Source organism: Aotus nancymaae, unplaced genomic scaffold (assembly GCF_030222135.1).
Source record: "Aotus nancymaae isolate 86718 unplaced genomic scaffold, 86718_ANA_hifiasm-v0.15.2.pri h1tg000040l, whole genome shotgun sequence".
In the NCBI taxonomy this organism is placed as follows: Eukaryota; Metazoa; Chordata; class Mammalia; order Primates; family Aotidae; genus Aotus; species Aotus nancymaae.
Window position 1 is genome coordinate 24,112,186 of NW_026988454.1, and position 26,538 is coordinate 24,138,723.

The following is a 26,538-nucleotide window of genomic DNA, read 5'->3' on the forward strand; positions in this document are numbered from 1 at the left end:
GACATGGAGCCAAGGAACTCTCATTCGTTGCTGATGGGAATGCAAATGGTACAGCCACTTTGGAAGACAGTTTAGCAGTTTCTTATAAAACTAAACATATTCTCACCATATGATTCAGCAATTGCTCTCCTTGGTATTTAACCAAATAGGGTGAAACATTATGTCAGCAAAAAGCCCTGCACACAGAGGTTTATAGCAGCTTCATTCATAATTGACAAAACTTGAAAGCAACCAAGATGTCCTTCAGTGGGTGAATGGACAAATAAAATGTGTATGTCCAGACAGTGGAATATTATTCCGTGCTAAAAAGAAATGAGCTATCAAGCCATGAATAGACATGGAGGAACCTTAAGTGCATACTACTAAGTGAAGGAAGCCAATCTGAAAAGGTTATATACTCTATGATTCCAACTATATGACATTCTGAAAAAGGCAAAACTATGGAGACAGTAAAAAGATCAGCAGTTGCCAGGATTTAGAGGGGAAAAGGGGATGGGTGGGGCACAGACAATTTTTTAGAGCAGTGAAGCTACTTTGTATAACACTGTATCAGTGAATATATGTCATTATACATTGTCAAAATCCATAAAATGTACAACACCAAGAGTGAACCCTAATGTAAACTATGGACTTTAGGTAATAATGATGTGTCAATGTAGGTTCATCGATTCTAACAAATAGACCATTCTAGTGGTAGATGTCCAGAGCCAGGGAAGAGACGCCCCCTGACACATATGAGAATTCATTGTACATTTTTCTCTATGTTGCTGTAAATCTAAAACTCCTCTAAAAATAAAGTTCGTTAACTTTTAAAAAGTCAAACATATGCCGGGAGCGGTGGCTCACGCCTGTAATCCCAACACTGTGGGAGGCCGAGGTGGGTGGATCACAAGGTCAAGAGATTGAGACCATCCTGGCCAACATGGTGAAATACTGTCTCTACTAAAAATACAAAAATTAGCTGGGTGTTGTGGCATGCGCCTGTAGTCCCAGCTACTCAGGAGGCAGAGGCAGGAGAATCACTTGAACCTGGGAGGCGGAGGTTGCTGTGAGCTGAGATTGCGCCACTGCACTCCTGCCTGGTGGCAGAACAAGACTCCATCTCAAAAAAAAAAATAATAATAATAATCAAACACTTATTTGCCTTTATTTGCAAATTCTAGCCTATTTTAATAAATTGGTGGCAGGAGATATCTAAATAGTTTCTTTAAAATAACATACATACTTAGGTAAAATATAGATTCTCCAGATAGAATATTAGAATATTAAAAATATTCTTATTCTTCCCCAAATAGAAGCAGTCTAAAGAACAATACCACGTGGTGCTCAAAGCAGCGGGCTTCTATAGGCGAGTCTGAGCCAGCACTTGAGATAGGGGGAAAAAAGGCAGTGTGACGCTTTCTTTGTAGTTGACGTACTCCTGCTTCTCTACTTCGAGAACAATATAAATTGAGCATCCGCTTAGAGTCAGGGCCAGGGAGGGGCAGGGGGCCAGCCCGGGAGGTGAACCATTTTTGTTCCTTTCTCTGTTCCAAAGGCTGATCCATACCAGTGTATTTCTGGCTTAGCTCCATCACTCCTTATTTTCATGTATTAGTTTCAATTTTCCAGCATAAATGGCATTGTACTATAACAGATTTACTCACAGCCCTAGAAATGGAACAAATTTGATCAAAAAACGAACTGCAGAATAAAGACAGAATCTTAGCCTTTTCATCATTTTTGTCATTTTCTAGTCTGCCTGTCTCTTAATGGTGTTTTTTAGAGTGTGTGCACTTTACAAGAAGTTCCACATTTCCAAGACCGTCTCACTCCTAAAATGGACACAGGGTTCCCAGGACCAGACGGCAGCCTGAACTTTATCAGTGAGATCCCGTTTGTGGGGTTTGAAAATGAAGCTGAACATTATTGGCTAAGAATTCAGCTGAATTCGTGGCCTTGTCTTTTCCCTATTGGTGTGAGAAAGTCTTCCATTCAATTTAATACAAATTAACTGGGTGTAGCATAGGCATGGCCCCACGCAAGCTCTGCGGATGGAGCCAGGAAGCAGGCTATAAAAAGCTTTCCTGGCCAGGCTTGGTGGCTCAGGCCTCAAAGTCCAGCGCTTTAGGAAGCTGAGGCAGGAGGATTGCCTGAGGCCATGAGTTCAAGACCAGACTGAACAGCACAGTGAGACTCCATCTCTAGAAAAAAAAAAAGTTTAACAATTAGCCAGGAGTGGTGGTGTGCACCTGTGGTCTTAGCTACTAGGGAGGCTGAGGCTGAGCCCTGGAGATTGAGGCTGCAGTGAGCTATGATTATTATACCACTGCACTCCAGCCTAGGCAACAGAGCAAGACCCTGTCTCTAAAAAACAAATGAATAAATAAAAATAAAAAGAATGCTTTTGAGTAGAAGGTTAAATCCTCTTGAAATGATATAATATATGAAGTTTTCAATACTACATAAAATGCCTCTTAGGAAATGCTGTTGTGGGCATTCAGTTTTTGTGTTAAGTATTTAATTCTTTGCTTTGTGCCTTCCAACAAGGAAGGCTGGCATTGAAGAAGGGAGAGAAGAAAGGATTTGTGGAATAACTTGTTGCTATAGTTTGTGTTGCTTCAAGCAGCCATTAAATACGTTACTTGCATGAAGCATTGGTTATTATTAAGACCTAGGAATGACTTTTTGTGAGAAAGACTTGGAGTTCAAGAGATCTCTCCAGTGTGAACCATCTCAGTTCATTTTCCTGCTCCAAAGGCTGATCCACACCAGTGTATTTCTGGCTTAGTTCCATCACTAGTTATTTTCATGTTAGTTTCAATTTTCCAGTATAAATGGCATTGTACCGTAACACATGAATTACGTATGATATAGACCTGCTCTGTTCAGTTTCAATTAAACAAAGGAATTTACTTTGCCTTGCCAAGTGTGTTGGATGAGTGAATTCATTACCATGATTCTTATTCATTTTATAAATAGTGTGTCAGGAATGGGGCTTTGAAAGGTTAACTCATTTAATCCTTGCAACAACCCCATGAAGAATTAATGATAGTTGTTTACTGAGTCAATAACAGTTATCGCAATATTTTTAATTTGTTTTTTGAGCCATAATTAAGACATAGAAGTTTCAGGTTAGTAATAAAATTTGGACGAAACTGGTAGGTATTTACAGAGATCCTACAAATGTGTTTAATTTAAACATGTCATCAAGTCAAACATTTGGTATATTAACATTATTTCTTAAATTTCCTCTAAAAGTGCCAAATGAATATGCCTTACTATAGCTTTCTAGACATACTTTGTTTCTTTAACGTTTGCATTCATACAAAACAAGAAAATGCTCTAAATGATAGTAAATAAAATCTTTGAATTTTTTTATCTTCATTCAAATAATATTTATAAATATCTTAATATTATGAATTATAATTGTGAAATATAATGAATTATAATATTTAAAATGACTCAAATCCCATTATTGAAGCTATTCTGGTAATGTATCCAAGATTTTAATCTTCCTCTTGTCACAGAGATTACCTTAATAGAACTGTGAACCACAAGAAGATAAAAACAGAAGAGCCGTAATACTGTTGATTGCTTTTCAGACGTCAGCTTGGATCACACTGTCTGCTCACTCACGAAGACTACGATGCCACATGTTGCAGATGGAACATTTTACAGGTTGTTCCCAGCAATGAATAACACATGACATAGAACACGCCAAATGAAGCAGAGCAGCAGCCTGAACGCTCCTTTAATTTGAATTTCGTTATCTCAGGGCTTAACATTCTCATCATGGAAGAGCACACTGCTCTGTTTTGGGTTCCCTTTCAAAATGCATCTCCTTGGAAATTTTTTCTCCTCTTGGCAGCACACTCAACATGTAAATAACTCTACAGTACTTATGTACAGTGACACAATATTTCAAGCTAAAGGCCACCTACACGGTGGAGCATACTCATGCCCCATAAAGTGGCTAGTAAAATCGTCAGCCTACTCACACCCACAGTCCTCGCTAATTTGTATCAGCTTCCATCGCAATACTCAAGGACATTTTGTAGAGGTAGCATTAGGATGCCAAACTGTATTTCTCCATCACTGCGATGTACTGGTTAGTTGGGAATAAAGCCCAAATTACCTAATTTAATATTTAGCTAATTCCTTGTCCAACATGGAGCTTGATAATAATTCAAACGCTGAGACTTCACTTGGTTTTAAAAATACCACTGAAAGGAAAAATTTAGACTGAGTGCCAAAAATATGTTCTGCTCTTTCTCAGATGGTAAAATTCTGTTCCTCCCAGCAGACCTGAGTAGACATCTATCTTTTTCCCCCTCCAGAAGATGTTTAGGGAGAGGGCAAATGACCAATATGATTTTCATATGATAGACCTGTATTTGTACTTGGAGTTCTCTAACTCCAAGTTAGAAGTATCTTATTATTTCTATGGATATCTTTAAGAAAACTATAAAATGATACCCTCATGTCATGATATAACACACCACCATCATCTTCTACACTTATTGAACATGTGACTTAAACTCTATTAGGTACGGGAGATTAAGAGTTGAATAAGGCCATCTCTGCCCTCAACGATTTGCAGTCCAAAAAAAAATATATCATGCATTTAAACATTCACCTCCTTTTTCTATTGGCCAGAAAGTAAAGGGAAAGCTCTTGAAAAAATGAATAATGAAAATATTAGCCTAGTGAGGATTGTGACCAGCACTGCTAAAGAAATCAGGCTTTGCAAGTGACAAAGCTCATGGGTAGAGTGAACAATGATCTCCCTCTTCCCCCACCTTCAGCCCCTCCCTGCCCTGAGATATCTACTTCTTAATCCCTACAGCCTATAAATGTTACCTAATATGGCAAAAGGAACCTTGCAGATGTGATGAAATTAAGGATTCTGAGATGAGGCGATTACCCTGGATTATCTGGATGGGCCTAATATAATCATAAGGGTCCTTATAAGAGGGAGGTGAAGGGTCAGAGTCAGAGGGAGAAGGAGCAAAGACAGGAGGGGAGGTCCAAGATGAGAAGATGCTACTCTGCTGGCTTACAACCTAGCGGAAGGGGCCACAAGCCAGGGAATGCCAGCAGCCTCTAACAAGTCGGTCAAGGCAAGGAAACAGATTCTCCCCCAGAGCCTCCAAAAGGAACACAGCGCTGCTGACACTAGACTGCTAGACTGCTGACTTCCAGGACTGTCAGATAATAAATCTGTGTTACCTTCAGTCACTAAATTTGTGGCGATTTGCTACAGCAACAATAGAAACTAATGCAGAGAAATGCATGTACATAAACATTCCTAGCAGCACTATTCATGATAGCTAAATGGTGGGGAAACCCAATGTACATTAGCAAATGAACAGAGGAACAAAATGTGGTATATCCATAGAATGGAATATTATTCAGCCATAAAAGGAATGAAGTACTGATAACCTGCTACAACCTGGATGAACCTTGAAAACATTATGTTCAATGTAAAAAGGCAGACACAGAACGTAACATATTGTATGATTCAATTCATAAGAAATATCCCAAAAAGGTTAATCAATAGAGATCGAAAGCAGATTGGTGTTTGCAAGAGTCTGGGGGAGGGGGACAATAGTTATGACTGCACAATGGGTATAGGCTTCTCTTGAGTTACGATGAAAAGGCTTTGGAACCAGATAGAAGTGGTGATTGTACAAACATTGTGAATGTACTGAATGCCACTGAATTGGACACTTCAAAATGGTTAATTTTATGCCATGTGAATTTCACCTTAATGCGGGAATTAAAAGATGGGGAAAAACTCTTGAATTCTGCAAGGCCAACTAACATAGTGGCTAAGTATATTACTCATAATTAGGAACTCAATAAATATTTATGAAATTAAATGGTAGAAAACATCTGTGTCCTGCGAATTTTTTTTTGTGGGGGGAATTAGTTAAGATCATTCTAGTTTAAGTCTGCTTGTAAGGCAGGCTATCAAACTGAGTAAGCTATCTTAGTTTTGAAAATAATAATGTGTGGCCACAAAGTTAGAGACTCACATTTCCCTCTGCCTAGCAAACTTGAACCTGTTTTCCAAACATCCCAGCCCAAATATCACCATCCTTGGAGCTGTCCCTACATCACCAAGTGGAGCTTCCCTCCTGGACTTTCCAACTTGTTTTGTTCATAGATATCTAAGCACTTCCAGTTCTGTATCTCATCTGTCTCCCCACAACCATGTTGGCGTCTCAAGGGCAAGAAATGGTTCTAATGTATTGACACACACTGAGTCAGAAGTGCAAGTTGGCAAAGGAAAGCACTAATAAACAACCTAAAGTTTGAGTTTGTAAAGTAGCTCCACAGACAATTCTAAGAGAGGAATTCCAAACTTGTTTTGAGTAATATCAAATACCTGCTCAATGTGATAGTTGAAAGAAACTCTCCTTGGCTGTTTACATTCTAATGTCTTTGCTAAAACCCCATCCCCGTCTTTCTTTAATTGACACACTTTCTGTCATGCCCCTGGCATGCACAGCACAGGCAGGCAGAAGGTCTTAAGACCAAAGTTTTTCCAGAAATAAACATGTGTTAATTTGATCTCTATAAGGATAAATAACAGGTCTTTGGCATTAAGGAAGACACGACTTAAGGTTTGTGTAATCAAGTTTTGTGTAGCCACCTTAATACTGTCAGGTTTTTCTTATGATATGGGAACATCCTCTGATACCAATGCAGTTTTGTGCTAAATTTCAAACCAATTTGGGCCACTAAAGGTTTAGCAGGGGTGGGGGACAGTCAGTGTAATTATGTGCCTTCATTCTGTTGTCACACAAAACAAGGTAAAGTTCTTAGCATTTTTCTTTGACCTGGGCCACTTCTTGAAATTTGAAACAGCACAAAACTTAAAGCAGTCAAGCAAATAGAAATAAGAAAAAATAGTGTTCACCTGAAACTGCACCAAACCGATAAAGAAGGTTTTACAAAGCTATGCTTGCAAATCTCCCAAATTTTGTACTCCAGTCTCATTTAGATGGCCAATCATTGGAAAGAAACCTTACCTAAAAGAGCTCTTTGATCATCCCCGCCCCACCACCCTGCTTTACCTTTCTTCATGGTTCTTACCACTTTCTGGCATTCTATCATATAGTTACTCGTTTATCTGTTGGTTCCAATAGAATGTAAGCTTCATGAGAGCAGGGACTCGATATGTCTCATCATTGCCACATTCACTGCATCCAGAAGAGTACCTGACCCAGTAGGTACTCAATTCATGTTTGCTAAATATGTCTTTCAATTAAGTTATATTCTAAAATTATGATAAAGAAAATAAATAATAAGCTTCACTCAGTCATTTTTAGCAATTGCAAAGTTCACACAGTCACTCGTGGCATTACATCTTTTGGAGACACACTGCACGAGGGGAAATGGAAATCAATATCCAGCACTGACTTATTCGATAGGTTATCAATAATATTTATTATCCTTTTTGATGTTGTGAGAAGTAGTTTATCTTCATGGTATGTGGCTTATTTTAATTATAAATAACTAATAAATTTATAACTTAAATAATAATTATTTTTTGAATAAACTGTACAGGTAGTGGCATAGTTTAAATTTTGAGTCATCAAATAAAACTTTGCTGTATCTCACAATAAATAAGAATTCTAGGGATGGGCGCAGTGGCTCACGCCTGTAATCCCAGCACTTTGGGAGGCCGAGGCGGGTGGATCACAAGGTCAAGAGATTGAGACCATCCTGGTCAACATGGTGAAACCTCGTCTCTACTAAAAATACAAAAAATTAGCTGGGCATGGTGGCACTGCCTGTAATCCCAGCTACTCAGGAGGCTGAGGCAGGAGAATTGCCTGAACCCAGGAGGCGGAGGTTGCGGTGAGCCGAGATTTGCGCCATTGCACTCCAGCCTGGGTAATAAGAGTGAAACTCTGTCTCAAAAAAAAAAAAAAAAAGAATTCTAAATTCTAGCACAGAAACCATCTAATTCTATTGTACATATACATGACTATATTTTAAACAATAGACATATAATGTCCTCAGCAAATATTCACAACACCATGTTCCTTAACTATCCTTTATGGGTTTTTTTTGAGATGAAGTCTCATTCTATCATCCAGGTGGGAGTGCAGTGGCACAATCTTGGCTCACTGCAACCTCCATCTCCCAGGTTCAAGCAATTCTTCTTCCTCAACCTCCCCAATAGCTGGGATTACAGGCATGCACCACCATGCTTGGCTAATTTTTGTATTTTTAGTAGATACGGGTTTTCACCATGTTGACCAGCCTGGTCTAAAACTCCTGACCTCAAATGATCTGCCCGCCTCAGCCTCCCAAAGTTCTGGGATTACAGGTGTGAGCCACCATGCCCGGCCTTCTTGACTATACTTAATCAGCTCTTGACTGTGGTCTTCATCTCTGATTTCTGGCACTGTACTCAACTTGTAGGCACAATGACAAACTCAGCTTTACCATCCTGGCCAAGCCTTTACACATTCAGCCTCTCTAGTAACCACCTCACCTGATTCAGGGCACCCCTGGGGTCCAGCTTCAGGCCTGGAGCTCCTCAAGGGCAGTTTGAACACATGTCCACACCCAAACAGACACAGGGAGGAATTTAGACATGTGAACAAAGCTACATACCATGAACATAAAATGCTTCCCACAACATTAAAAAAGAGTGGTGATATAACCCCAAATTGCTGATTTGGGCCTTAACCCTCAAGTCTGTTCTCAACTTAGGAAGGTGGCGGAAAATCTAGCTGAAATATCCATGTTGTGGTAATATTGCATGTGAATGTGAATTAGTAACTTTGAGTGCCTCTTGGTCATAAGACTTAACAAGATTTTGGCTAGGCACAGTGGGTCACGCCTGTAAACCTAGCACTTTAGGAGGCTGAGATGGGTGGATCACTTTAGTTCAGGAGTTCAAGACCAGTTTGGTCAACGTGGGGAAACCCACTCCCACCCCCCCCGGGTCTCTACTAAAAACACAAAAATTAGCTGGATGTGGTGGCGGGCACGTAATCCCAGTTACTTGGGAGGCTGAGACAAGAGAATTGCTTGAACCCAGGGGGCAGAGGTTGTAGTGAGCCGAGATTGTGCCACTGCACTCCAGCCTGAGCAAAAGAGCAACACTCTGCCTCCAACAAACAAACAAACAAAATTTCAGAGCTAGTTCTGATTAATAAAGAAACAAGTTTAATAATAACTTACATTGGGGTACGGTGAGGGATGGGTGGGGAAGCAAAGCCTTAATATCACTCACCCCAAGTTGTAGGGACCCATGTCATTAGCAACTTATTATGGGGGTGCTCTGAGTGCACCCAGAATATTGTGCATCATATGTGGTCAGAAAATATAATACCAGTGCTCTCCAGTTAACTGATTAAAACATAATTTATTGGCTTTTAAAGCAGGACACGATGACTGTAAAAACAAAACCAAAAATAGAAAAGTCTAGAGTAAAATATAAAAATTTCCCTTTTATTCTTCAGGGATTAAACATTGCTCTATGCACACACAAAATGTTTTTATAAAAATAAAACCAACTTTGTATGCTGTACTCCCATGAACTGATTTTCAACAATAGTTCAGAATTATTTCTCTCTCATTTAGGTATTATTATTATTATTTTGAGACACAGTCTTGCTCTGTAGCCCAGGCTGGAGTGCAGTGGCGCAATCTCGGCTCACTGCAACCTCCTCCTTCTGGGCTCAAGCAATTGTCCCACCTCCACCTCCCAAGTAGCTAGGACTACAGGCACATGCCACTGTGCCAGCTAGTTTTTGTATTTTTAGTAGACCATGTTGGCCAGAGTGGTCGTGAATGCCTGACTTCAAGTGATCTGCCTGCCTGGGCCTTCATTTGGGTATTATGATGACATTTTTTCCCTCTATATATTATATTAAGAACAAGGGACAATGTAAGTATACTAATACATTTTAGGTAGTTTGAAAATAATTTCTCTTTCTAGGGAAGGTAATTTGTTTTTCTTTTCTTATAATAATATTTAATTTATTAATTTAGCTTAAAATACCTAGACTAAATCATGTCTAAAAAATAAGCTATTTTTAAAATTTGCTATTTTTAAAAATTGCTTTTTCCACTCTCACATTTCATGAAAACGTTTTATTCAAACTCTTCACTGGCATATTTGCCATCAGTGTTAGGGAAGGTAATCTGAAAAGTTCAAAGCAAATAGGTAAACAATGTCACTAGACAGAGCCTTCTTCAGGTGAAGGGCTGGCCTCTTTCTACTTCTCAACTTATGGCCAAAATTCACAGGTCTTAAGCCTTTAATATAATCAAATCTCCTTTGAGAACTTTTTTAAAAGTATATGGTATATCTTCCTTCATGAGACAATCAAATTCAATACACTTGCTACTGTAATTATTACATGTTTTATCTTCTCCTGAAAGGAATCCCATATATATATGTTCTAAATTTGGTTTAATGTCAGTCAAACAGAAAAAAAAGCAATCAAGATTCACCAGAACTATTTCTGGGTTGGTAAGGATTTTTACCAACATCATTAAGCTGCATTTTGCATCGTTTGCATCCGACTGCATTTCTCTAAACTGTCTTTTTCTCCTTAAGTATTTTTGAAATCTATGTAATGAGATGGTCTATATACATCATTGTGCTCCATACAACATTTTGCAGCTTGGTAACAATGGCAGAAACAGTGAGTCAGCTAGCATGCATGAAGCACTTACTGTGTGCCACATCTGTGCTAAGACTAAGGAAACCAAGGTAAGGTAACGTTGCCCTTGAGCAGTTCCTGGGCGAGTGGGGAGATGAGATGTAGCCAAGGAGAACAGCACATTGCCAAGCAAAGCAGCAGGAATACGCAGTACTTGGGATGAGAGGAAGAGTCTGGGGTGTGGGGGCCCAGGACTACGTGACCAGAGGTGGTGACAGTGCTGGTGACACAGGGGCCTTGTGTGATGTTTTGGGCTTGAATTTTATCCTCAGGGTGTGGGCAGGATCTCTGGAGATGTCTGACTAGGATGATGAGGAAACATTAAAAGATATTACCTAGCTGTCCACCTCCATTGTGTCAAGAACCAGGAAATCAACCGAACTGCAACTCAGCCTGAATAAATGTAAAAAATTCACGAACTCCAGCCCATACAAGTGAATCATAGGACACTACTCAGGGGCTCAGTGGGGTCTATGTACTATTATTTTGAACAAAAGGATAACACTGTTGATTATTTGGTTCCCCAGACCACAAAAAAAGCAGAAAACAGCAGATTAGAAAGAGGGAGACGGGAGCTGCCAGAAGCAAGTGCACAACAGCAAAATGTGAGAGGTGAGCAAGGCAGGAGCTCAGGGAACCAGCGCCGGGAGACCTGGGGCTAAGTGGCCACCTGGGAAGGTAGCTGAGAGGGAGAAATGAGCTAATGTTTGCAAAGCTTTAAAGTCCATGTAGGTGCGAAATAAGTCTATGTTACGTAACACTTACTACTCAAGCCAAGTACAATCAGCCCTAAACTATAGATGAGGAAAGCGAGGCTCATGAATATGCCCAAGACCCCATACCAGCAGGTAGAATAGACTCAGCCAGGAACTGCATTCTTCTTTTCCAAACTTAATTCCATTCCTTTGCATAATCCCACACTATTCAAGGGTTCAGGTATGTTCAATTTGAGAAAGCCAGTGAACGTGATTAAATATAAGGAAGAGTTGCAATTTAATGATTCTCATTAAGACGGAAATTAAAAGAAAGTGTTGGTGGTTGACAGGTAAGCTTCCTTGTAGCTGCTGGCTTCTCAAGTCCTGTGCCACCCTAGAGAGAGAGGCAGGAACCATGGGAAAGATTTGCCCTTCTGCCTCGAGGAGGCCTGAGAGGGCTCGGGGTGCACAGGAACTCACTCGCGCCCTACCGAGTTTTCTTTGTTGTCCATTCACACTAAATTGAAGAAGCCAGAAGGAAACCTGTGGGGGCCTCCTGAACCTGTGGGGGCCTCCTGATGTTTTCTGTATACCTGTTTTTTTCTTGTTTTTTTTTTTTTTTTAAACAGTCTCACTCTGTCACCCAGGCTGGAGGGCAATGGCGCGATCTCGGCTCATGGCAACCCCTGCCTCCTGGGTTCAAGCAATTCCCCTGCCTTAGCCTCCAGAGTAGCTGGGATTACAGGCACCCACCGCCACACCAGGCACTAATTTTTGTATTTTTTTATTTTTGTAGAGACAGGGTTTCACCATGTTGCCCAGGCTGGTTTTGAACTCCTGACCTCAGGTCATCTGCCCACCATGGCCTCCCAAAGTGCTGGGATTACAGGCATGAGCCACCACACCTGGCCTTCTGTAGACCTGTTTCATAAGCCAGGTATCTACCTTGGTCTCTCCCTATAATTTGCCCACATTCCCTACCCAATTCTCCAATCCCCTTCCCTGGTACTGGATCTCCAAGCTCAGTCTCTGTGTGAAAATGCTAGGGCTTCTTTAGCGATCCTGCTCTTGTTCTTTTCCTGAAGGTTTGCACTGTCCGCTATCTGCTGCCCACCTGCCATATAAATATATGCCCTTCATATGTGTGCTCTGCTAATTAATGAGCCTCTATTGGAATTTCCAGCTGATTTCCAGTCCCTGATCACCTGGTTGCCTATCCTAGTACAGAGAGCTTCAACAAAGCAGATGGGGACAGTTGCGTTTTGTGACCAAAACTGTGACCAAAGCCTGTCCTCCAGTGAGACAGCCTTTGAGGCCAGAACAAATACAACCACATTTCCCTAAAAACAATATTGCATACAACCCAAAGGGTAAACTGTGCTTGGCTTTCCCTCTGCATAAAAGTCAATGGAAATCAAATTTGGAATGGCCTATGCCTTGTGGGTTGGCCGATGGCCAAGAACATACTCAAGCAGACACGTATTTGATATGTCAGTGCGACATTTTTCATGTGCAGTTAAGCTGTGCATGAGGCTGCTCTCTGAAAAAATAAATAAATTTCTCTGCCTTAGTTTCATATCTATAAAAGCAGAACTGATGATTTGAAGTGTTTACATAATTCACCAGAGAACTGTGAGAAATGAGCTATATTTGTAAGCATTTTTGAAGATGAAAGGAATTTGTTGAAGTATGTACAGCATTTTTTTAAAGAACTTCATTTCTTACTAGTCCTGCATTTAAAATATAATTTTGTGGGACATGATTTTGTTTCACAATAACCGAGGTGCCCAAGGGTACTTTGGGAGGTTTTTACAGTTTCAAGGGTCCATGAAAACCTTCCCTGAGACGCGCTAAAGACAAAGCCCGCATCTGTTAGTATAAGAGACACCTTTGTTTACGGAGCATTAGGGCTGTGACAAAAAGACTGACATAAACCAGGAAATTTAGACGTTAAAGCTGGAGCTTCATTCTAAATGTATGCTACAGAGCTCCTGGTTTTCCATGAAGTCTGGATTTTAAGAACAAAGTTGGCTTTAATTTTCAACTATCTGGCTTTTTTCAAGTATTGTCACAGTCATACAATTATTTAAACAAATGTCTTTGAACTTCCTTAACTTAAAAAAGTGACCCTAAGGTTAATGAATGTTGTGAAATGCTTATTGTTTGAGCAAACGAACTGGCTCCTCTACTGATCGACATGTTGTGTAAGTACCACAAGCAAGCATGATCGGTGCTGTGAAGACTAGAGTCTCGCACAGGGAACCTAAGATATTTTCACTCTTTAGACCATACTGACCATTCTCAAATGCCAGGACTGGCAATATTCCATTTTATCCCCTTATTAAAAATGCCCCAAGTCAAGCTGCTTTAAAAATGGAGGGTTGCCAAATTTCTATTACTAAGAAAATAAGACCCAAGATATAAAGTGCAGAGGCATGCAGCAGGTGGCAAATTTAAGACAAGTTTCAGTGTTCACTTTTAAGCAAGTCTCAGTTAATGATACAAAAGCTAGAGACTGCCTTTCCACCATAAGTGGAGGAAGAGAAAACAGAATGCACCACCATTCCCATGCAACAGTCTCAAAGAAAGATGCTTCTTTGTTTACAGGTCAATGCAGGCCTCCAATAGGGCATATTAGAGCATTTTTGTGCATGGCACAAGATCTTTAGAATTCTAATAATAATGTGCTTTCACGCTGGCAATAAGCAAGTATCTTAATAGCACACAAAACAGTAGAAACCCATTTTGTCTGAGTGGCTTCATTATATGTTTCTTAGACCAATAATGGGTCTCACCAGGGGAGTACAGAGGAATCATCTGTGAAACATTTCTTAAAAGTACCCGTTTCTTCCCACGGGAGATTGTGAATTAGTAGGTCTGGAGTGGGGCTGGTAAGGCTCTTGAGAGATGATACACAGACAAATAGATAGATGATAGGTAGGTAAGTAGGTAGGTAGATGGATGGATGGATAGATGGACAGACACAGACAGATTTTAATTGCACAAGTGATTCTAATGGGCTCCCCGATTGAAGAATTGATGCTCATATTAAATTGCATATGGCCACAGCATTCAATTCCAATACGAACTAATTCATAGTTTCTATATAAGTAATAGCACACAATAAGAGACAGCTCAGGCTTGATTTCAGCTAGTGCATTCATTTGCCTTCTTATGGGACACCCCTCCTCTGCCAGGGACTGTACTCAGCATGAGGCTCAAGAAGGAGATGTGGCCCTGTTCTTGAGGAACATGTGAAACAGCATGATGGTTTATCTGCTACCAGTTCCGATAGGGGTAGGAGAGTGTTCTCAGGGAGGAGAGGAGAGGAGCGAGAACACTCATTCTATTCAGTGGAGTTGAGGATGGTTTTGAGCAGGAGGGGACCCCTGAGCTGGGGCTAACAAAAGGAGTACGCTTTTCAAGATGGCAGTAGGGGGCAGGCAAGTGAGAGGGTCTGGGGAGAAATGGGTGGAGCAGGAGGGGCAGTTAGGGAAACATTCAACCCCATCCCACCCCAGCCTCCCCTGTCCATCCCTGGTGGTTCCTCCCAGTAAGAGATGCTTCATTTGTATAAACATTTGGAGTTTAAAACCCTCTGTCACTGACACCTTCTCAAGTGATCCTCATGACCATGTGGGGTAGTTAAGTCAAATATTATAAAAGATGGTTTTACTAAATTGCACTCTTTCTATTAGAAAGCATGTATTAACCTTGTTGTAAAAAACATTTATTAACCAAAACACCAGAAAAGCAAGTTAGCCAAGCATCCCTAGCCTTTAATATTTAAGGTCATTGTCAATTTAAATGATCTGAAACTCATTCTGGAGTGTGTGTGTGTGTGTGTGTGTGTGTGTGTGTATGTGTGTGTGTAAAGCAGGAAGTACAAGGTGGAACAGGACCTATTTCTCTATCACTAAAAAGCAGGGCACCTGTGGCAAGTCACATGGATACAGCAAATATAGCATCAATGTCTAATCGTGGCTCTGACCCAGCCTCTCGGTACAGATACAGTTAGTGATGATTAATCATACCAGTGCTATTTGGGGTCTAATAATGTACCTCTTCTACTATATAGAATTTGACAAGGGATGTTTAACATCGCTTATTAGTTAAATTTCACATGTAGTCTCTTCAGAAATAGTTTTTGCCACTGTGGTGAATCTTCACTTTTAGTACTTACTTTCCTTGTAAGATGTTGGAAGAGAAAACAACCTTCCTGATTAGGCAGCAGGTGACTAAGTCTCTCCTTAAACACCTTCTTTGTTCCAATCTACAGACTCCAGAAGGATGGATTACAGAAAGTCGGGCTTCAATTTCCTTTCCTCCTATCCTGATACATCGCCTAGAAGCAGTATTTCACCTCTGCTCTTTTCTTTGAGCCATTTCCTTGGAGGTCTCATTATAGTCTCACAGCCTCACATCCCACCTGGAAGCAGATAATTCCCAAGCACGAAATCTCAGCTAGGCTGCCCTGCTAGACTGGAGGGAGGAACAAGGGAGAGGGAGGGGAAAAAAGAGAGAGAGGAGGACACCCTCATGGCTAATTAGAATATAGAGGGATGCTTTTAAACAAATACAAATGTCCTGACCCCGCTCCAAAGTCCCTGATGGAATTTGTCAAGGGTGGGACCCAGAGATTGGTATTTATAAGATTTCCAGGCGATGCTAATGAGTGGCTAGAGTTGCGAATGACCACTCTTACAAGACATAAAAGATGTCTATGATGTGGCATCTGCCCTCAAGACTTTTAAATCTGGTTGGGAAGAAAAGACTCAAATGGAGAGTAATCTCAGATTAACTCCCAGTAAGTACAAAACTGGGTGGTGAATTCCATCAGTGCCCTGAGAAAATTCAGGGCTTGGAGACAAGTTGGGAAGACGGAAGACAGGATAAGCACTGGGCCTTAACACAGGGCTGGGATTGCGTTTCCTCTTCTCTTCCCCACTGCCGCCACTTCCGTCAAGAGCCTTCTAGGTGGATTTCATCCTTAGGAACTTCCACTCTTGCTTCTTTCCACTCCATTCTTCCCAGTCTTGTAAACCCTTCAAAGTCTCCTGAAAGCTGGCAGGACAGAGGCCAAGCCTCAAGCCCTCCCTGATGGGTCTGAGGCCCTACCTCTCACCAGGCCCCACTCACACTGGCCTTGTGGCTGAGACATCCCAGTCAATGTCCTGTCTGGGAGCATATGCATTTGCCTGTCACTCTGCTTGATACACTTTTTCCCTGGGTCTCTCGTGGCTGATTCCTTTTCATTCCTTGGGCCTCAGCCTGCAGGCCACCTCCTCAGGAAGCTTTCCCTGACTACCGAATCTGGAGTAGCCTGCACCCCAAACTCATTTTCCATCCAAATGACAGCTGATTAACTTGGCAGCACTAATCACAACCTGAGCATTTTGTCTATTCATTACTAATTTTGCTTTCTCTACTGGAAGGAAAGACCACAAAAGATGTTCTCACTCATCTCACGGAGACAGAAGCTCCGTCTCTTTCTCTCGTATCCACACTAACTAGGACATTGCATGGTGCAGAGTGGGGGACGAGGAAACCTCACCAGGATGTATGGATGAAAGAGACTGAATGGCAAGGAGGAGAAGGCATTGTAGGTGAGAAGAACAGCATGAACGAAGGTACAGATGCTTTTGTGGAAACAGAACAGACGGGGGAACAGACTGGTGGATATGGAGGATACATGGAAACTAACAGAAGAGGCAGGTTAGCAAGTCAGATGTAATCGGTTACCAATACCACTAAATATCAGGATTTGAACTTGATACCCGTAAAGGTATAAATGCTGTGCCGGCACTGAATGATTCAGGTCTAAGAAAGGAAATCATGACTCTAAAGTCCAGTCCTGAGGCACAATTTCAGTCACTATTCCTAATTAGAGGATTAAATAATTGGAACAAATTAGTTTATGTGAAAAAAATTCAAAATGTAATTTTGAGGAGACAGCTGGATCTTGGGAATTATCTATAAAAATAATAAAAGAGCTCCCTATCAAAACAATTAGGCAGATACTTTATACCAAAGTGTAGGAAAACCTGAAACTTTGAAACTATAGCTCTGAAACCTGAAACTGAAACTTTGGAACTATGGTTTCTCTTGACATAGATATCAAAATTTAAATGTGATGATTGTTTCACTGAGTGTTTGTCAAATCTCATAGTGGTTCACAGAGTAACACAGAGTTTGGAAAGAGTCATGTGGAATGTAACGTGCTAGCATTACCAGTGAAAGAAAAATGACTATTCATGCACAGGTGTGGTCAGATGAGACAAAGGCACGGGTCCTTTGTGATCTTCCCTCTAATCGTGAGCTCTCTGGAAGAAGAAGAGAGAAAAAGTAAAATTCTTTCATATTCCAGAAAGGTGTGTCTGCATTTCAATTAAATATCATTAAAAACATATGGGGAAGGCTTTTTCCATAATTTCTGTTAATGACCCTAATATTACCACATCCTTCAAATGAAAATTTTGAATTCTTTTTTTAACTATGGTAACAGATTTCATAGGTGGGCTCTATCAAAAAGCGTTCTATTTTATAAATTGTCATAAATTTATGAATGTTTATAAAACATCATGAAATATGTACCTTTCAAATGAAAATTTTGAATAATTTTTTTACAATGGTAACAGATTTCATAGGTGGGCTCTATCAAAAATTTTCATAAATTTGTGAATGTTTATGAAACATGAAATACGTATGTTTTTCCTTGCCTATATACTAACTTCTATGAGGGTATTCAGATGTGTAAAAAGATCATCTGACACTGATATTTCCAAATTAATTTGCTTTTTAAAAAAATGCTCCAAATTAATTAAACGTCATTAAATATTTGTTGATTTAATTCAACAAACATTTACTATATGCTTACTACAGCCCAGACACTGTGCTCAATGCTATGGAAAACCCAAAGACCCAGAACTGCCACCCTCAAAGCAATATAACAACATGAAAAATGATGAGTTGAATTTTGCTTTTGTTAAGAAAGGCTGGATTCAAGTTTATAAATCACTCACTTATTTATCGGGTGAGCTCTTAGCCTCAGCTACTTATGTATAATTCGGGGAAGATAATATTTACTTACAGAGTGACTGTGTAAAATACCTAACTTGATGCCTAGGACATAATAGACACTCAAAAAAGTCAGCGTCCTTCCTTTCAAGACATTTGACATTTAGCTAAATATCATTTGCCTTTGTTATATATGTTCTTGGTACCTGATTTACAAAAGTAGAACTTTGAGGTTGACTTTTTCCAAATAAAATCTCACATCATCTATTTTTAATATTTCATGTGAATTGTTACATCTGGATAGATAAAATCTGTGCATCACTCCCAATCTTATAGCTGTCATTGAATTCCACTCCTTTCCAAAGCAGGTTTAAGTCCTAGCTCCCCTTCCTTCTTTACTTCATCTGATGGTGATGTTTATGAGCAGTGAAGCATTAGCGGCAAGGAAAGAGAAGATAAATACTGGACATAGACGACACAGATATTTTTCATTTCATGATTTTTAAAAAATTATACTTTAAGTTCTGAGATACATGTGCAAAAAGTACAGGTTTGTTACATAGGTATACACATGCCATGGTGGTTTGCTGCACCCATCAACCCATCATCTACATTAGGTATTTCTCCTAATGCTGTCCCTCCCCTAGCCCCTTACCCCCCAGCAGGCCCCGGTGTGTGATGTTCCCCTCCCTTTGTCCATGTGTTCTCATTGTTCAACTCCCATTTATGAGTGAGAACATGCGGTGTTTGGTTTTCTGTTCTTGTGTCAGTTTGCTGAGAATGATGGTTTCCAGCTTCATCCATGTCCCTGCAAAGGACATAAACTCAACCTTTTTATGGCTACATAGTATTCCACGATGTATATACGCCACATTTTCTTTATCCAGTCTATCACTGATGGGCATTTGGGTTGGTTCCAAGTCTTTGCTATTGTGAACGGTGCTGCAATAAACATACGTGTGCATGTGTCTTTATAGTAGAATGCGTTATCAACCATTGTGGAAGACAGATACTTAATTTCTAAACAATCAAGCGCTGACACTTATGAAAGTATCATGAAATGTACATATTGATGTACAGGTGCAATGGAATTTCATGCACGTGAAATTTATATACTTATGGAAGTATCAATGCTTGATTGCTTAAGAAATTCAATATCTGTTTCAAAAGTTACTTACCAAAAGTAACTTTTTGGTAACTTTGCTAGTTACCAAAAATGGCTTCCTATATTTGGAAACAGGAAGTTGAGAAGAACTCAGGAGAGGAAGAATAGGGTGAAATGGAAAGTGAAACTGAGATTGAAGGGATCTTAACAGTGCATTCCAAGTTGGAGTTATCTACCTTGTAGCTAGGTTTCCCCTGGAGAACCTGAGGTCAATACGATTGGGAAATGCTGCATTCTGTATTCCATCTTAGGAATTTACAACAAATATTAGCACCCACAGGAAATTATATGCCAATTCCATCAGCATGTTTCTTTCTTTCTTTCTTCTTTTTTTTTTTTTTTTTAAGATGGAGTCTCACTCTGTCACCCAGGCTAGAGTGCAATGGCGTGGTCTGGGCTCACTGGAACTTCCACCTCCCAGGTTCTGGCGATTCTCCCGCCTCAGCCTCCCAAGTAGCTGGGACTACAGGCATGTGCCACCACACCTGGCTAATTTTTGTATTGTTTGTAAAGACGGGGTTTCTCTATGTTGGCCAGGCTGGTCTCGGACTCCTGACCTCGTGATTTGCCCGCCTAAGTTTCCCAAAGTGCTGGGATTACAGGTGTGAGCCACCGTGCCTGGCTTCAGCATGTTTCTTAACATGCTAAGAAATCTGTTGAATGCTGTTAAACTCAACAATTCTTAAAATTGCCTGAACACTGAATTATGTGTGTGTCGAGGTGGGGTAGGGAGTTTATTTAATAACCTATGGAATTAATATGGAATGGCATATAATCTAGAAAATGTTAATTGTTGATTCCTCTATCACCAAAATGCATTTTTGCTTGTGCTTCATATCTTTTCTAACAGTTGTTCTAGACAGAAGCCATGTGATGAGCATTTCTATTTCATCTTGGGGATACAGAAAAATCAGAATTCATTCTGCCTTTGGAAAGATGAGTGGTTGCAAAGAAAGAAACACTCAGAACAAATTGCAGTGATCCTAAAACAAAAGTAAAAACTTCATTTTAGAAGCAAAGACTTTGGCCTGCTTCTGCACACTCTTGGGCCATGACTGTTGGTTTATTCTCAGGAGGTCAAAGTCACTACACTATTAGAGTAAAACTAGGAAGAAAATTTAGTGCCACTTTTACAGTATGTCTATGTTTATATATAAACTTATTTTTCCTTTTGGCATTTTGATTTTAAAACACAGTTATTTTGATAATAATACTAGCATTTTGAAAACAGATGTTCCAAAAAACAGACTATTTATCACATTTTAATTTTTTGGTTAGAAAAATATTTTTACATGAACCCTGGATGCTTCTAAGAATATTTATTTGGTGAAACATAAAATGTTAAAATAGCATAATGGGCTTCACAATAAATTCAAAGGAAAATACTGTAATTTGTTTGACAGTTAATAAAATGTTAAATAATAATCTTTGTAACATAAGGGGTATTTCAGAGGATAAGAATGAATTCCTTTTTTAATTAGAAAGAAAATCTGTTCTAATGTTTTATTAAGTTTTTTAGAAGAGCTACCAACATTACATTCCCTTACATCAAGGCTGACAATCCCCTAGTTAAAGAATTCACACATAGGTACATATATTAACAATATACATTCAAATGTATATGTACATATTATGTATGTATGTGTACATATGTATGTATGTGTGTATATATAACATTATAACATTTCTAAAAAGTGTCATGGTTAACAAAATTATAGATAGTAAGACCAAGATATCATGAAAGTGGAGGATTAGAGGAAAAAAAATTAATTGCATAAAATATAGTTTGCAAACATAGTCAAATATTCTAGAAAGCATCCTCTTTCAAAACATATGAATTCTTATTGGATGTCTGCTCCATTAAGTAATCCTTCTCCTGAATCACCATCTCCAGCTGTTCAGGAACTTTGGCATGACAACCTGGGCTGCTAAGGTTTTGAATCTGCTTGAAATGAAATGTCTTCATGCTTACATTTTCTTATGTAACAGCCTGGCCTTTACCCTAATTATTTCAATGCCTAGGAGCATGTTTCTCTTTGTCTGGTCTTATCTCCATCTATAAAATAAGATGAAGCATTTGAAAATTTCCTTTCTCTACACCATCCTATAGGATCTCCCACAGACTGGAGAGAGAGGGGGCAGGAATCCTTTTTAATCCTTTAAGTGGATTAAAAGGTCATCAGTGAACCAACTACTGTGGCTAGTGGGCAACACACAAGGTATTTCAAACCCAACAATGTCAAAATGGAACTCATTGTCTTTCTCTTAAAACCCATTTTGTGTTCAGTCGTGCAGGACCATTGTCTTAAATTCTCTAACTGGAAACCTCCAAGGTCTCCTTTGACTGCTGCGGTTCTCCCTGCCTCCACATCCACTCATCATGCTCTGCTGATGCATAGCCAATGCATCCCCAACCCCATGCCCACTGCACCACCCACGTTAATTTCCAGTTCTACTTCTGAGACAGCCACTTGACTAGTCTCTTTGCTCAGAACTGCTCACTTTCCCACACTGTCATCTGAACCACTTTCAGAGCCGTCCTGCTGGAGCATATATTTATGTGTTCATAAAGCAGCCTGCTTCAATCTTTTGATGGCTCTCTAAAACGCCAACATGCATTGTATTTTGCCATATGCCAGCCATTGTACCAAAAGCCTTACAGGAGTTATCTTACTGTCTCTTCATAGCAATCCTATGATATGGGTACAATTATTGTCACCACTTACCGATGAGAAAATTAATGCATAGAGTTTCTATTACTTGTTCACAGTCACTGGGATAACAGGTGGCAGAGCTAACATTCACCAAAAATTATCTGACGCTCTCAACTACTCCACTCCAAACCCTTCTTCAGTCTGGCTCCAAATAACCCTCGAGTCTGCTTTGCAGGGAGCTGGCAGACTGTGATCTTCTGACTCAGTGATTGTACATCATCAATGGTCAAAAGCCTTTGAACCACTGAGCTAGAATGCACGGTGAAGGTGCAGGGGCCCTCCAAATGAGTGTGGCTCTTTCAACCCACACATGGTAACTGAAATATCTTGATATCAAGTAGGGAATACTCAACACAATAAATTCTGCAGAGCTTTTTTTTTTTTTTTTTTTTACAGTACTCTACACTGTAGAATATGGAATTACATTTCAAAACATGTTTCAGATAAAAATCACACACCGATCAACTGTGCCTCTGAATGTCTTATCAGAATTCACTCATGAGAACCACTTGATGGAGGTAATGAGGAAAGTGACATTGGTAGAACTCTGATGGTACTTGTAGTCACATGTTTGTAATTATAAAGCACCAGCTATCTGAGTTGTTATATAACTTCTAAGAAGAAATAGCCATATTAAAAAAAGAAGAAAATGTTAGATATTGCTAAAATTGCCCTGACATATTCCATACGCACAGTTTGATAAATATTTTATGGTTATTCCAGGAAAAGCTTTTAAAGGAATACATAAGCCAGCAATTATGGGGAAGGGATGTCTCCTTCTCCAAGATAGTAGGAATGTCAGTTCTTTGCTGCTAAGGAGAGAAAGGACAGACTCACAATGGCATGATGGCTGAAATGTACACCCACCCACCCAAAGGGCCGGAGTCCCAAGCAGCTCATCTTTCTTAACTTGCTAACAGCAGAAACCATGCACAAATATCTCTAATGCAGGGTTCTATGTGACTCAAATAAATTAGGGACATTCAACCTGTGTGGACCCATTACTGTGGTTCTACCTATCATCCAAACCCCCACACAGAAAGCCTTGCTGGAAGAAGGCCAGGCTCCTTGATACTAACGATCCAGTTGTTAGCACTAGTGCGCAGCTCTAAGCTACTAGCTCTGAAATCCAGGGCCTCAACCCATTTCTGATTAGAAAAATTTAGGCAAATACTCAACATCATTATCTTCTTTAAATTAAATTGGAGAAACTGTAGTGCTCCAAATTAATTGAGTCTCTTGGCACAATGTTAAAGATATTTCAGATTTTTTTTTTTTTTTGCCCTCTACCAGTACTGTCTTAAATGCTTTCCTTGCAGTCAATACAATGTATTGAAATGTGTATATGTAATGGATGTTTACATTTTCCTTCTGTAAGAGAGGCTGCTCACCTCATAAAAAGTTACCATGAAAAGTGATCACTGACAGCCAATTATAAGCCATCATAAGAAAGATGCTGTTTCTGAAATATTCAAATTATGTGATTTAAAACCTGTTATTCTATTCAAAGGTAGGCATACCTATATTTGAGATTACACTTAAAATTTGAAATGATATAGAAACTGCTATTTACAAGCCACCCTCCACAGTGTTTAAATAATCTTAAACTCATCAGGAGCAGGGGTATTTTATTAATCACATTTAATAGCATAAACAAATATAACTAAACATTGTGAAAACACCCCCAAAGCTCTAGTTAGCCAAAAAAGAAAAATAACCCTTAGCATTTTTAAGCCTACAAGAAGTCTGCCACAGGAGTTTCTTCCCCTTTTTTAAATGGCCTTTAAATAAATATATGAGTCAGTTAAAAAAGGCATTTACTTGAATTAAAGTGATCATTCTGCCAGGATGTCAGTATAATAAATTGTGGGTGGCAGAAGTTTTAAATGAGGCTAAATTAGAGATTCTAAGTTTATTTATTTATTTTTTACTCACTCTACTGCTGTAATTATAGAAGCTTTTGGTTGATTTTCAAATTGTGCCTTGTCATGGAATACCATATCTACCTGCTTTTTGACAAGCCCTATGGCATATTTTTTTAATGACCAGAATGGGGGTACAATCCATATGCATGCATCCCAGCTTCTCTCCTGCTATGACTACACACATCCTTAACACTTGTCTCATTTCTTCCACCACCCTAAAATTTTCATCCCTGATATTATACTGTTCCACTTTATTTCAATGTCTTCAATGGCAAGGACCAAAGTATGTTAGTCACAGAGTTTTGTTCCTAATAACCTATTTCATAAAAGAGCCCAATGCACGCTGACTTTAAAATCTCTGCTAGCCTATACTACCCGCACCAAGGACTGAACTACCTCAATTTCATAAACAAGTATGTTTCACCACCAATGGGTGGTCTTGTAGTGTAGAATGTGTTTTAAATGATGTAACTTCTTAGAAGAGCTGACAGCACCTCGAGGCATGGGAAGCATCACCTTCAAGCTGATACCAGCTGAGTAACTGAACTAATGAGTTTCGGGAGACAGATAATCCATAACACAGCTGGGAGAATTCTGCTTGAGTGCCAATAACACTGAAATGGGGAACGATCCTACAGTATATCTCCTCTAAAAGTTCAATACAGCAAAGTAAAAAGTTCCACCTGAGAATTTTATGTTAATCATGTAATTGACAATAAAATACTTCCACTGTCATGTTATGTTTGTCTAGTTAGCAAGTAAAGATAGTAAAAAAAAAATACATTTTTAAAGGTTCATAATTGTCCACTAATGCCTGTACTCTGAAATTAAAATATCAGAGGCTATCAAAACATTTTCGACATTGCATCCTAAAGTGAAGATGAAAGCATCAGACCCAAAGAGTTCTTATGCTATTACACTGTGTATATTGTAATATTTATACAGAATTTTTGCTCAGCTCATTAACTTAATTCCATTTACCTCATGCCATCCCTTAGTAATAGTTTTTTCACTATATGCATTTTCCACCCACTGCTCTGAGCACAAAAGAATCAAACACCACACTTCCTGCAGCCTAAATAAAATAGCAATAGTCTTCACAAAAGGTGAATTTGGAATGACAATCTGCATTTCCAGTTCCTAAACTTCAAGGTAAACATTAATTGTCTGGTGGACAACGCATCGGGGTTCCAATATTACATGCTTCCCAGTCTTGAACATTTAAGTGCAAAACGAGAGCAACGAATAGGCAAACCTCCCGCAGCAAAGGATGCAGGCTGCAAAGGAAGCCAGAGCTATGAAGAATTCATGCTTGTTTTACCTACCGGCGTTGTCCATGTCTCAGAAGTGGCGAGGCGAGTTCTGTAGCCTGGCAGCCGGGAAGCCCTGGCTCTTCTGACTAACGAAGCACCCTGCCCTTCTGCTGATTATCAGCCCTTGCTGGCACACTGAGCATACTTCATGCACTGTCTGCAGGAGACACCGCCAGGAAATTTATATCTCCAAGGATGACAAACAGCCATTAGCTCCATTACAGGCTGATTAAGAGAGACTGAGCCTATCAAGTGGGTACTTGAATCCCCTGGGGTTTCCACCTCTGTTCTAAGCAAAGGAGGGGGAAAGAAATCACTGCAATGTTGAATGTGCTGCACATTTCAGGAAAAAAAAGGTGCACATGCTATACAAAACATAGAGCTTTCCAAAAGATGCCAGGCAGACAGGAACAGGAAGAGGCACTGATCATGAAAAGGTAAAAAGGACTATTTAAAAATACAATACATATCCTTTCCTTGGGGTTAGTCTAAATATGGTTCAGCCTTTATCATTGACATCACTGAATGACTGGGCAACTTTTCAATTTAAAATTTTAAAGTGTTTTGGTTATTATTGGGGGAGGAGGCAGAGAGTAGCAGATAAAACATTGAAAAATAAAGACTATCTTTAATATCTCTGCTCCAAATAAATATTAGGAAGCTGAGTATTGCCATTCCATTTTGGTTATGTTTTCGTCATTACTAGTTCTTCTATTTCTGATCAGCATTTCTGCTCACCTATGCTAACAGAGAAATTCCAAGTATTTTCACCTAATGTCACTAATAATACAAGAAATAACTGTCAAAGGTGGTTAGGGGATTCTACAGTATGTTATAACCCACAGCCAAAGAAATGTGAAGATCAGGAAAGACTAACACAGGAAAACCCATTTCACTTCTTGAATTTGGCTGTGTAAAGATGACTCTCAAAGACACCAAAAAGTGCTTACGCTATCAGGACATAAGGGCAAGCGCAGTGCTGGAGAAATCAGGTGCCAGCCCTTGTGGCTGTCATGACATTAGATGCTGG

At 39.6% G+C, this 26,538-nt stretch overlaps 1 protein-coding gene across 1 annotated transcript in view; it reads right to left on the reverse strand.

The window, feature by feature from the left end:
* Positions 1 to 25,899, reverse strand: part of PHACTR2 (phosphatase and actin regulator 2) — a 213,776-nt gene extending 187,877 nt beyond the window's left edge. Inside the window, exon 1 of the mRNA XM_012474424.3 lies at positions 25,521 to 25,899. Coding sequence (XP_012329847.2) covers positions 25,521 to 25,533 — 13 coding nt within the window. The 5' untranslated portion in view covers positions 25,534 to 25,899. The remainder of the gene's footprint in view (positions 1 to 25,520) is intronic.
* Positions 25,900 to 26,538: the final 639 nt, after the last annotated feature.